The 12999-nt window shown below is 49.3% G+C and overlaps 1 protein-coding gene and 1 long non-coding RNA gene across 3 annotated transcripts in view; one reads left to right on the top strand and one right to left on the bottom strand.

The window, feature by feature from the left end:
- Positions 1-1369, bottom strand: part of gle1 (GLE1 RNA export mediator) — a 59867-nt gene extending 58498 nt beyond the window's left edge. The window contains exon 1 of the mRNA XM_072488825.1: positions 1212-1369. Within this exon, the coding sequence (XP_072344926.1) occupies positions 1212-1310 (99 nt within the window). The 5' untranslated portion in view covers positions 1311-1369. The remainder of the gene's footprint in view (positions 1-1211) is intronic.
- A 178-nt stretch (positions 1370-1547) lies between these two features.
- LOC140399312 (uncharacterized) lies at positions 1548-12999 on the top strand. 2 transcript variants are annotated; one of them, XR_011937676.1, is made up of 4 exons: positions 1555-1647; positions 5874-5990; positions 6763-6858; positions 12546-12999. It is a non-coding gene; the product is annotated as an uncharacterized lncRNA (long non-coding RNA). The 2 variants fall into 2 exon arrangements; XR_011937677.1 differs by lacking the exons at positions 5874-5990; positions 6763-6858 and having other exon boundaries at positions 1548-1647.

Below are 12999 nucleotides of genomic sequence, written 5' to 3'. Positions count from 1 at the left end.
CAGAGGCCGGGGGGAAAGGGGGGGGGGCAGAGGCCGGGGGGAAAGGGGGGGGCAGAGGCCGGGGGGAAAGGGGGGGGCAGAGGCCGGGGGGAAAGGGGGGGGCAGAGGCCGGGGGGAAAGGGGGGGGCAGAGGCCGGGGGGAAAGGGGGGGGCAGAGGCCGGGGGGAAAGGGGGGGGCAGAGGCCGGGGGGAAAGGGGGGGCAGAGGCCGGGGGGAAAGGGGGGGGGCAGAGGCCGGGGGGGGCAGAGGCCGGGGGGAAAGGGGGGGGCAGAGGCCGGGGGGGAAAGGGGGGGGCAGAGGCCGGGGGGGAAAGGGGGGGGGCAGAGGCCGGGGGAAAGGGGGGGGCAGAGGCCGGGGGAAAGGGGGGGGGCAGAGGCCGGGGGAAAAGGGGGGGGCAGAGGCCGGGGGAAAGGGGGGGGCAGAGGCCGGGGGAAAGGGGGGGGCAGAGGCCGGGGGAAAGGGGGGGCAGAGGCCGGGGGAAAGGGGGGGCAGAGGCCGGGGGAAAGGGGGGGGCAGAGGCCGGGGGAAAGGGGGGGCAGAGGCCGGGGGAAAGGGGGGGCAGAGGCCGGGGGAAAGGGGGGGGCAGAGGCCGGGGGAAAGGGGGGGGCAGAGGCCGGGGGAAAGGGGGGGGCAGAGGCCGGGGGAAAGGGGGGGCAGAGGCCGGGGGAAAGGGGGGGGCAGAGGCCGGGGGAAAGGGGGGGGGGCAGAGGCCGGGGGAAAGTGGGGGGGCAGAGGCCGGGGGAAAGGGGGGGGCAGAGGCCGGGGGAAAGGGGGGGGCAGAGGCCGGGGGAAAGGGGTGGGGGGGCAGAGGCCGGGGGGAAAGGGGGGGGCAGAGGCCGGGGGAAAGGGGGGGCAGAGGCCGGGGGAAAGGGGGGGGCAGAGGCCGGGGGAAAGGGGGGGGCAGAGGCCGGGGGAAAGGGGTGGGGGGGCAGAGGCCGGGGGGAAAGGGGGGGGCAGAGGCCGGGGGAAAGGGGGGGGGCAGAGGCCGGGGGAAAGGGGTGGGGGGGCAGAGGCCGGGGGAAAGGGGTGGGGGGGCAGAGGCCGGGGGAAAGGGGTGGGGGGGCAGAGGCCGGGGGAAAGGGGTGGGGGGGCAGAGACGGGGGAAAGGGGTGGGGGGGCAGAGGCGGGGGGGGGAAGGTTTAGGGTGGGGCTGAAGCCGGGGGAAAGGGGGTGTTGATCCGGGCGCCCTCCCGCCGATTAGCTTCACTCACCTCTCCCTCCTCCAGCCAGCTCGCGTCGTACGGCAGCCGCCCCTTCTCTGAGTTGCGCAGCGCCTCTAAAGTCTCCCAGCGTTTGCCCTCCGCCGGCATCTTCCCCTCCTCCGGCGGCCGGAAGCGAGGACCCCGAGCGGGGCAAACAGTTTCCGGGTCAGAGCCGGCCCGCCCGGCGGCCGGCGTGGTCACCATGGAGACCGGGTCACACTGGCCCAGTGGGCGGGGCTGGTTGGTTGGGGGGGGCGGGGCTGGTTGGTTGGGGGGTCGGGGCTGGTTGGACCAGGGCACGGGGTTGGGCAAGGGGGCGGAACTGTGTCAGGGGGCGGGGCTGGAGGGCGGAGTGTGCGCGGCGCGGGGACCAGGGCGGCCATTGTTGGCCATCACTGATTGTCCCTGAACTGAGAGTCAATCAAATCCCTGGAGGCCAGGCCGGGTAAGGAAGGCAGATTTCCGTCCCTAGAGAGAATTAGTGAACCAGGTGGAGTTGTACAACCAATTGATGATAGTTATCCTGGTCACCATTACTGAGCCCAGCTTCATATTCCAGAGTTTATTAATTCAATGCCTTGGCCTGGAGTGGGACTTGAACCGAGGGCATGCGGGCGCTCCCCATTGTGCTACAAGAACCCAACCTTTAATAGAGTATTAGATAATTTATCCTCCGATTGGGGACCCGTAACCTTTTGTTTATAATAGACGATGTTTTAAAGCCCATGTACATACTGAGAAAATAAAGTGATAAGATCCCATGGTTTTAAACAAAGTCACCGATCATATCCTATCATATAGCCTGATAGATCTGTACTTTGGTCAATATATCTTATGTGTCACCGCACTATATGTATTACTCGACAGAAATTTAATACAGAGCTTCATGCGTGAAGTAAATCCAATCTTTATTCAGTCAGTTTTTGCAGATGTCTCTTATCAAGTCAGTTTGCTTGCAAATACAGAGTTTTTAAAAGTTCATTTTGTCCAAGCAAGTATAGATAGATGACTGAGTTAAATTCAATACAAATTACAGCTCTTGATATTTTCTTCAAGTTAAAATACACGATACAGAGAAGTTGAAAATAAACAAAATAGCTTTCAGAGCAAAGTGCAGGAAATAGTTAAAGACAGGAAATAAAGATGATTCCAGAATAATTTGCTCATAAATGGCACCTATTTTTAACGTATTTGCTATTGCTAATGTTCTGTCCCTTTCTGTCTGTGATTGGGTCTTAATAATTATAGTTCATTTTATTCGACAGAAATTACTGTCTATCAAATTTTTAGAACGGGTTGACTGCATCATTTTATTCCCAACACTCTTTATCAGTTGTCATGACACTGAACTAGGAGCCTTGATAAGTATGTACCTGTCAAGCAGGGAGGAAGTGGTCGAGCATGGGAACCGTGGTTTACTAAAGCAGTCAAAACACTTGTCAAGAGGAAGAAGGAGGCTTATGTAAAGATGAGATATGAAGGTTCAGTTAGGGTGCTCGAGAGTTACTAGTTAGCTAGGAAGGACCTAAAGAGAGAGCTAAGAAGAGCCAGGAGGGGACATGAGAAGTCTTTGGCAGGTAGGATCAAGGATAACCCTAAAGCTTTCTATAGATATGTCAGGAATAAACGAATGACTAGGGTAAGAGTAGGGCCAGTCAAGGACAGTAATGGGAAGTTGTGCTTGGTGTCCGAGGAGATAGGAGAGGTGCTAAATGAATATTTTTCGTCAGTATTCACACAGGAAAAAGACAATGTTGTCGAGGAGAATACTGAGATTCAGGCTACTAGACTAGAAGGGCTTGAGGTTCATAAGGAGGAGGTGTTAGCAATTCTGGAAAGTGTGAAAATAGATAAGTCCCCTGGCCAGATGGGATTTATCCTAGGATTCTCTGGGAAGCTAGGGAGGAGATTGCTGAGCCTTTGGCTTTGATCTTTAAGTCATCTTTGTCTACAGGAATAGTGCCAGAAGACTGGAGGATAGCAAATGTTGTCCCCTTGTTCAAGAAGGGGAGTAGAGACAACCCAGGTAACTATAGACCAGTGAGCCTTACTTCTGTTGTGGGCAAAATCTTGGAAAGGTTTATAAGAGATAGGATGTATAATCATCTGGAAAGGAATAATTTGATTAGAGATAGTCAACACGGTTTTGTGAAGGGTAGGTCGTGCCTCACAAACCTTATTGAGTTCTTTGAGAAGGTGACCAAACAGTTGGATGAGGGTAAAGCAGTTGATGTGGTGTAAATGGATTTCAGTAAAGCGTTTGATAAGGTTCCCCACGGTAGGCTACTGCAGAAAATACGGAGGCATGGGATTCAGGGTGATGTAGCAGTTTGGATCAGAAATTGGCTAGCTGGAAGAAGACAAGGGGTGGTGGTTGATGGGAAATGTTCAGACTGGAGTCCAGTTACGAGTGGTGTACCACAAGGATCTGTTTTGGGGCCACTGCTGTTTGTCATTTTTATAAATGACCTGGAGGAGGGCGTAGAAGGATGGGTGAGTACATTTGTAGATGACACTAAAGTCGGTGGAGTTGTGGACAGTGCAGAAGGATGTTACAAGTTACAGAGGGACATAGATAAGCTGCAGCGCTGGGCTGAGAGATAGCAAATGGAGTTTAATGCAGAAAAGTGTGAGGTGGTTCATTTTGGAAGGAATAACAGGAAGACAGAGTACTGGGCTAATGGTAAGATTCTTGGCAGTGTGGATGAGCAGAGAGATCTCGGTGTCCATGTACATAGATCCCTGAAAGTTGCCACCCAGGTTGAGAGGGTTGTTAAGAAGGCGTATAGTGTGTTCGCTTTTATTGGTAGAGGGATTGAGTTTCGGAGCCATGAAGTCATGTTGCAGCTGTACAAAACTCTGGTGCGGCCGCATTTGGAGTATTGCGTGCAATTCTGGTCGCCGCATTATAGGAAGGATGCGGAAGCATTGGAAAGGGTGCAGAGGAGATTTAGCAGAATGTTGCCTGGTATGGAGGGAAGATCTTATGAGGAAAGGCTGAGGGACTTGAGGCTGTTTTCATTAGTGAGAAGAAGGTTAAGAGGTGACTTAATTGAGGCATACAAGATGATCAGAGGATTGGATAGGGTGGACAGTGAGAGCCTTTTTCCTCGGATGGTGATGTCTAGCACGAGGGGACATAGCTTTAAATTGAGGGGAGATAGATATAAGACAGATGCCAGAGGTAGGTTCTTTACTCAGAGAGTAGTAAGGGCGTGGAATGCCCTGCCTGCAACAGTAGTGGACTCGCCAACACTAAGGGCATTGAAATGGTCATTGGTTAGACATATGGACGATAAGGGAATAGTGTAGATGGGCTTTAGAGTGGTTTCACAGGTCGGCGCAACATCGAGGGCCAAAGGTTCTGTACTGCGCTGTAATGTTCTATGTTCTTTGCCCAGATGAAAATGAAAATGAAATGAAAATTGCTTATTGTCACAAGTAGGCTTCAAATGAAGTTACTGTGAAAAGCCCCTAGTCGCCACATTCCGGTGCCTGTTCGGGGAGGCTGGTACAGGAATTGAACCCGCGCTGCTGGCCTGCCATGGTCTGCTTTAAAAGCCAGCTATTTAGCCCTGTGCTAAACCAGCTCCTAGATGCATATAGTAACAAATATGTAACGAATGTGTGTGTCTGGACTTTTAATCTGATCATTCTCATGGTACTCAGCAGTTTTCACTGCCTGACTGTTTGAACTGTGTGACCTTAGTGAAGCCATTTTGAGCCTAAGTCACTTTTAAAAATCCATTTTGATTCTGAAGCATTTCTTCCTTATAAACGAATATGTTAGAACTAGATTTCTATCATAGTCCAACATTCAATACTAGCGTGTGGTAAATATGGATTAACAGGCAGTCTGTGGCCGAACACGCCACACTACAGATTAAATGGCAGAAGCGACCAAGACAGAGCCTACAGGTTTCTCACAGCCATCAGTGATCACAGAGGATCACAAATTTTGTTAAAGTTCTGTCTCCCACGAGGGATTTCCTTTCTTCACAGCCTCTGCATTCCCTCAAAAGCTGCTCTGATTCGGGCTACCTCAAAAACAGCTCGCCTCCTCATGGTTCAATCTCTTCTCCTCGGACTGCGTTCCATGAAATTCAGAGAGAGAACTGCACCCCTTCCTCTAATTACCAGCAGAATTCCAGCACTTTTGCAGACCGCTAGCTTTATTAAGCTGGCACTGCCCTGGTTTTTTCAAACTCCTGTCTCCTGGCTGCACTAAATGCCTTCCAGGGCTACTTCTCAGTTCAAACATCTCTAACACAGAAACAGCAACCTTCACCCATCCTCTTAGCTCCCAGCACGGTGGCATGGTGGTTAGCAGTACTGCTTCACAGCTCCAGGGTTCCAGGTTCAATTCCTGCCTTGGGTGACTGTCTATGTGGAGTTTGCACTTTCGCCCTGTGTCTGCGTGGGTTTCCTCCCACAATCCAAAGCTGTGCAGGTTAGGTAGATTGGCCAAATGGCCTCCTTCTGCACTGTAAATTCTATGATTCTATAACTTATCCTAACTGCCCCAAACAGCTCCGAGGGCTTCACAAGATCCAAACTGCAACTCTCAGCTACAACAAGTGGATTCCAAGGCTTTTCTGGTTGTGTTGGATTTTTCTTTCTGGATTCAGCGGTCTTTTTTTGGACTATAAATTCCTAATTTCAAATTTCCAGAAAGAGAGCCAGCCATCTTTCGTTCGTCCGCTCAGCACATCCCCGACACCGGAAGTCCCGCTTCCAGGGCATTTCTGAGCCCAGCTGCTTGGATCCTGCTAAATCAGCACCACTTTGGTATTCAAGCGCTTCCCCTGCTGTAGAACATTCAGATAAATTGAAACCAGAGAATCTTCTTAAGCTCCATGACAATGTATCCTTTCAGGGTTAACTGGATGCTTTTGAACTAATTTAGCTCTAACTCCCAACACAATACATCTCTCTGGATTCCACTTCTTTGCAAGCAGTGTAGACATCACCTCTCCTGCTAAGTAAGCCCACCTTCTACTCTACCTCTTCTATTCAGATTCTGTTAACCCAACAGGGATAACCTTCTGAACTGCCGTTTTCTTTTAGGCATTCTGGATATCTCTATTATCCAGGGCAGCCTTACAGACTGCTGTCTATAGGCAACTGGGGGGTATTGATGTACCCGCGATGGATAGGGGTCCCCCGTGTAAAATGTAAATCTCTAATTTTAGTTACCTTACCTTCACAATAATAATGTTCTCAGAACTAAAAATTACCTCTAAAATTTAACATGAATTGGATATTCAAAACAAATACAAAAACAAGGAAGTTTTTGCAAAAGCTTTTTAAATCAATAGTTTTATGACCCCCCACAAGACCCACAGGGACGGCCCGATTGATCTCCGTGGGGCTCGTGGAGTCCGACCTCCCGCGCTGAGGGTGAAGGCCCAACAGCAGGCTTGTTAATTCCCCGAGATAAAAGCAAGCCCGGGAAGGAGCTGGCACCTCAAGATGGTCCCGTCTGGGATTTGGACTGTTACTTTGATATTGTATTTCCCAGCGTGAGTAGGAAATAAACAATTTTTGACTCTCCTGTTAGAGACTCCTCGTTGACTACAGTATTGGCGATGAGGATAAAATGGAACAACAGACGGCGCTGCTCAGACCACGGCTGCTTCTCAACGCAAGGAGTAAGGTTTGCACTGTTTCAAAAACTGGGGAGATTGCCAGATTTTGATTCTTTTGACCTCCTGTGAGACCTCACTTTCAGCGTCATTAAGAGCCTAACCTACCCTGCGGCCCCAGACTCCAAGACTTTTGAGGAATTAGTGGCACTCGTGGCAAATCACCCCAAGTCGGCAGTCATTGTCCAACGATACCGATTTAACACAACCAAGAGAACCCCAGGGGGCGAATGTTACGGAACTTTTACACAAACTGGCAGAACACTATGACTATGGGCCATCCCTCCCCAAGGTGCTACAAGATTGCCTTGTATGCAGTGTAAACAACATGGCAACCCAGCAGGAATGAGCCTGGGTACTGGACCACTTTTTCCAACCAGAGACTCAATCCAGCACCTCCGAGAGCTTGGATTGGATTGGATTTGTTTATTGTCATGTGTACCGAGGTAGAGTGAAAAGTATTTTTCTGCGAGCAGCTCAACAACATTAAGTACATGGGAAGAAAAGAAAATATATAATAGGGCAACACAAGATATACAATGTAACTACATAAGCACTGGCATCGGATGAAGCATACAGGGTGTAGTGTTCATGAGGTCAGTCCATAAGAGGGTCATTTAGGAGTCTGGTGACAGTGGGGAAGAAGCTGTTTTTGAGTCTGTTCGTGCGTGTTCTCAGACTTCTGTATCTCTTGCCCGATGGAAGAAGTTGGAAGAGTGAGTAAGCCGGGTGGGAGGGATCTTTGATTATGCTGCCCGCTTTCCCCAGGCAGCGGGAGGTGTAGATGGAGTCAATGGATGGGAGGCAGGTTCATGTGATGGACTGGGCGATGTTCACGACTCTGAAGTTTCTTGCAGTCCTGGGCCGAGCAGTTGCCATACCAGGCTGTGATGCAGCCCGATAGGATGCTTTCTATGGTGCATCTGTAACAATTGGTAAGGGTTAATGTGGACATGCCGAATTTCCTTAGTTTCCTGAGGAAGTATAGGCGCTGTTGTGCTTTCTTGGTGGTAGCGTAGACGTGGATGGACCATTCATCTATGGCCTTTATAGAGATGACCAGCTTCAGGAGCTAAAAATGGCCGTCAAGATACACGTAGACCCTGAGGCCCAACCTTCAGAGGCAGTAGCCAGACCGACAGACACAGATCAGAAGTTTCTGACCGGGGGATTCAGAATACATCCAAAACTTCGGAGACGGAGCCGGTGGACCCCAGGGGCTGTGGTGAAACAGACTGGACCCATATCTTACTCAATAAAAACATGAGAACGGACGGTGTGGATCGCCTCCGGAGCAGGGAGCCAGTGTTAGGACAAACCCCACCGGAGGCACCGTCTTCCAGCCCCGCCGACACGAACAAGGGGGCTGGGGACATCCCCCTGGGGGCCCCGGCACTGAGGTGAGTGAATTGGAGGGCTCAGAATCCCACATGGAGACTCAGACATCTGAGTTTTCAGATGACAGTGAAAGGTCGCCGACGGTGCCCCCAGACGGTTGACGCAGAAACGATGTTCCCCGACACGCTATACGCCCCCAACCCAGCCCCTCAACTGCTCGCGGCGCAACCGTGGGCAACACGGCGAAGACAACCTCCCCCACTCTCTACAACAGAAAGACTGACGGACTTTGGGGGTGAGGGGGGCTGAGGTTATAACCCCAAAGAGACCCACGGGGACAACCTGATTGATCTCCCCTTGGGGCCCGTGGAGTATGAGCTCCCCCCGCTGAGGGGGCCGAGGCCCAACAGGGGGGCTTGTTAATTCCCCGAGAGAAAAGCGGGCCCAGGAAAGAGCCGGCAACTCAGGATGGTCCCGGCTGGGATTTGGACTGTGTTGGTCCCAGCTGGGATTTGGACAATTGCTTAGTTGCTGTATTCCCTATAATGAGTAGGAAATAAACTATTTTTGACTCTCCTTTTCGGGGCTCCTCATTGACTACGATAATAGTTCTAGGACTCAGATGAAGTATTTTGGGCACCAGGTACTTAGGAAGATGTCAAGGCCTTGGAGCTGTCAGTAAATTGATGTCACATAAATGGTTTCAGTTTAGTGTAATAATCAATTAACATACTATTGTATGATTCTGATTAACCTTGTAGTGTATTTCAGTTTTAGCACCATGTGCCTATTCTCAGTTTCACTTGACAGGACGTTGCATTTTGGGATTTTCATAGAATACAGTCATAGAATCACGACAGTGCAGAAGGAGCCCATTCGGCCCATCAAGTCTGCTCCGATCCTCTGAAAGAGCATCCTACTTAGGCCCACTCCCTCACCCTATCTCATTATCTCTTAACCTAATCTGCACACCACTACACACTAAGGGGTAATTTAGCACGGCCAATCCACCTAATCTGCACATTTTTGGATGTAGGAGTAAATCAGAGCATCCGGAGAAAACCCACGCAGGCACAGGGAGAAAACGCAAACTCCACACAGTTACCCAAGGCCGAAATAGAACCGTGTCTCTGGCATTGTGATGCAGCAGTGCTAACCAATTTTGTACAGAATAAAACTAACTATGGATGAGTTAAGCACAGGTAACGCCTTCAAGATTGAAAGGGCAGTTCGCATTTGTTATCAGTAAAGGGAAGGCTAGCAGGAATTTATGGGTGCAAGAGAGGGAAGTGTAACAACAGATGATCTTTATATTAGTTTGGCTCAAGAAGAAATAATTACCTTTAACTTTGTGTTAGAGTTGGGCAGCATGTGGCGCAGTGATTAGCACTGGGACTGCGGCGCTGAGGACCCGGGTTCCAATCCCGGCCTTGGGACACTTTTTAAAAAGTTTTTTTTTTAAACTTTGTATTAAAGTTAAACTTTAATTGCCCCTTAATTGGAAAAAATGAATTGGGTACTCGAAATTTATATTAATAAAAAGAATGTCACATGTACCCAATTATTTTTTTCCCAATTAAGGGGCAATGTAGTGTAACCAATCCACCTACCCTGCACATCTCTGGGTTGTGGGGGTGAGACCCACGCAGACACGGGGAGAATGTGCAAACTCCACACACAAGGCTGGGATTGAACCCGGGTCCTTGGCACTGTGAGGCAAAAGTGCAAACCACTGTGCTGCTCCTTTTGAGTCGGGAGAGATGACTGGTGATTTGACCCGTTGATCACTGCACCTCAGGCGAGGGACAAGGTTGAGAGGCAAGCCTTCATGAATAACCTCATCCGGTATGGGAATTGAACCCACGCTGCTGGCCTTGTTCTGGCCAAATCAGCTGTCTAGCCACTGAGCTGAACCGCCCTCCACAAGTATTGTAGTAGTCTTGTAGTATTCTTTATTAGATGTACAGAGTTTTAAATTGTCAACACCTTTACCACCTTATCCTCTGTTAAAAATAAATTTAGAGTACTCAATTATTTTTTCCAATTAAGGGGCAATTTAGCGTGGCCAATCCGTCTACCCTGCACATCTTTGGGTTGTGGGGGTGAGACCCACGCAGACACGGGGAGAATGTACAAACTCCACACGGACAGTTACCCGGGGCCAGGATTCGAACCCGGGTCCTCAGCGGCGTAGGCTGCAGTGCTAACCACTGTGCCACGTGCCACCCTCTTATTCTTTGTTCTAAATCAGTCCAAGCCCCAACACCTATAAAGGACAGAGCCTCGAAAGCAGTCACTAATCACAATTTGATTTCATGATGTGCCTACACCAATTAAGCAAGTCACAAGACAATGATCTCAAGGCACTATTCATAAGGATCAGATGGCATACTTTTTCTATCCTAAACAAACAGGCAAACCATAAAACATCCTTTGATCTGTGCAGGAGGTGACAAGAACAAACTTTAATGAGACGGATGGTCCCACAAGTCACTGACTCCTTGGATGGCCTGTCAGAGGACTCTGGGAAATGCTATCAAGAGAAGGCCATCATCCTCGGGAAACCGGTTAGAAACTGACCACGCCTGCCTAGATCAATCACAGATTGACCACGCACTCCTGAGCCAGTTAAGAATTAGCCGTGCCTCATTCAGGCCAATCGGGAAACATTAACATCCTTGATCATGCTGTGGATTGTGGCCTGGAAAGGATTGATAAACAGAAGCTTTCAGTGAGAAAGGCGCACACCATGTTTGAAAGTGAAGCCTGCTGTCCACAGGAAGCAGAAGGCACACAGAGGTTACTGGGAGAGAACGTTTGTGAGCCACACAGAGCCTAAAGCAAAATGTATCGGAATATGGAACTCAATGTCAAATGCAAAATAAAGTGAGAAAAAAATTAGATCGAGGGAGAGAGTTGACAGACAAAATAGAGAATGAAAAGGTTAAGAAATGCAATAGGTGCATTTATAGTAGACAAACAGAGCAAAAAGAGAAATTAAAGTTAAAATGGGACAAATTGATCAGGCTGTTTTAGAAAATGTATAGGATCCTGCACTTTATGAGTAGAGGCAGAAAGTAGAAAAGCAACAAAGTTTAGGCTAACTCTTTATGGATCTAGGGGCTGGTTTAGCACACTGGGCTAAATCGCTGGCTTTTAAAGCAGACCAAGCAGGCCAGCAGCACGGTTCAATTCCCATACCAGCCTCCCTGAACAGGTGCCGGAATGTGGCGACTAGGGGCTTTTCACAGTAACTTCATTGAAGCCGACTTGTGACAAGTGATTTAAATTCTTATCAGTGGCTGTTTAGCACTGGGCTAAATCGCTGGCTTTGAAAGCATACTGAGTCAGGGCAGCAGCACGGTAAAATTCCCGTAACAGCCTCCCCGAACAGGCGCCGGAATGTGGCGACTAGGTGCTTTTCACAGTGACCTCACTTGAAGCCTACTTGTGACAATAAGCGATTTTCATTTTCATCTCTGGTTAGGCCTCAGCGAGTGTATTTCATTCAATTCTGGGGCCACACGAAGGATTGTCATCACCTGTCCCTTGATTCGATGATGACATCTACCCAGAGTTGCGGATTTCTGCCGTAGGTCTTCATGTGACTAAAATGGCAGATTCGGCAGCACGGTGGCGCAGTGGTTAGCACTGCAGCCTCACGGCGCTGAGGTCCCAGGTTCGATCCCGGCTCTGGGTCACTGTACGTGTGGAGTTTGCACATTCTCCCTGTGTTTGCATGGGTTTTGCCCCCACAACCCAAGGATGTGCAGCGTAGGTGGATTGGCCACGCAAAATTCCCCCTTAATTGGAAAAATGAATTGGGTACTCTAAAAGATTTTAAGAAATAAAAAGGCAGATTCTCGCCCCATGACTGGCTGTCCGATCTAGCAGAGTTTCTCAAACTAGCGTAGATAAAATATGCCATCCTGCGTTCAGAACAACGCATGGAGGCTATTCAACCTGTTCGTCACCAGCAACCAATGAGTAAAAGGTGGGGGGGGAAGGAGGTATGTAAGAGTCCTTCCTGGTCGTTCTGTTTATTCCCTGATTTCCCCTTTCTTTTAGTTTGCTGTTGCACCTTTGATTTATGGATGGTTAGTGGGCATGTTTAAGGAAAGTGGCCTGTGCCTTTAATTTAAACAGAAGAGTCCAGAAAGGACTGTGCCGGTTTACCTTGGTGATTACAGACCGGCTGACAACAGTGATGACTTGGTTTGACCGATTTGGCTGACGGCCAATGAATTGGCCAAAAAGGCTTTGCTCTGCTTGGTAACACACAGTGATTGGATCTGATCCCTACTGAGGTGTTTTTCCAGAGTCACAAGGCTTGTGTTTCATTTCACTTTTCATTTTGCAGGTTGGATTCTGGTGGAATCTAAGCAACTCACTCCAGAAATATCCAGTTAATTCTCACCAGCAGGCCACGGTCAGAATCTAATAACTCTCTCTGCAGAACAGGCTGATGTGAAGCCAGAGGCCTCTCCTGGAAAAGCTGCGAGTAAGATATACTGCTGAACTGCAAAGAAGATAATTACCAGCTGTAGACCAGAGACTTTAATCCACACTCATAGTGTGAGGGAAGTGCACCAAAAGACTCACAATTTGAAGCAAGGACTCTTATCTTTTGACCCTAATCCTTATTATTTTACCCCCTTCCACCCCTCTGTGTTTGTCTGTCTTGTGTGTATAGGTAGAGGGTAGGGCAGTTAAAGGGGGAGTCATGTATTAGCTTGTCATTAATTAACTATTTACTGCATATCCCATATTTATTCTTGTTATAAATAAACAGTAATTGTGTTTAAACTTACAAA

The sequence above is a fragment of the Scyliorhinus torazame genome, chromosome 22, assembly GCF_047496885.1.
Source record: "Scyliorhinus torazame isolate Kashiwa2021f chromosome 22, sScyTor2.1, whole genome shotgun sequence".
In the NCBI taxonomy this organism is placed as follows: Eukaryota; Metazoa; Chordata; class Chondrichthyes; order Carcharhiniformes; family Scyliorhinidae; genus Scyliorhinus; species Scyliorhinus torazame.
The sequence above is the reverse complement of the archived record's forward strand: the minus strand, read 5'-3'. Positions and strand labels throughout refer to the sequence as shown.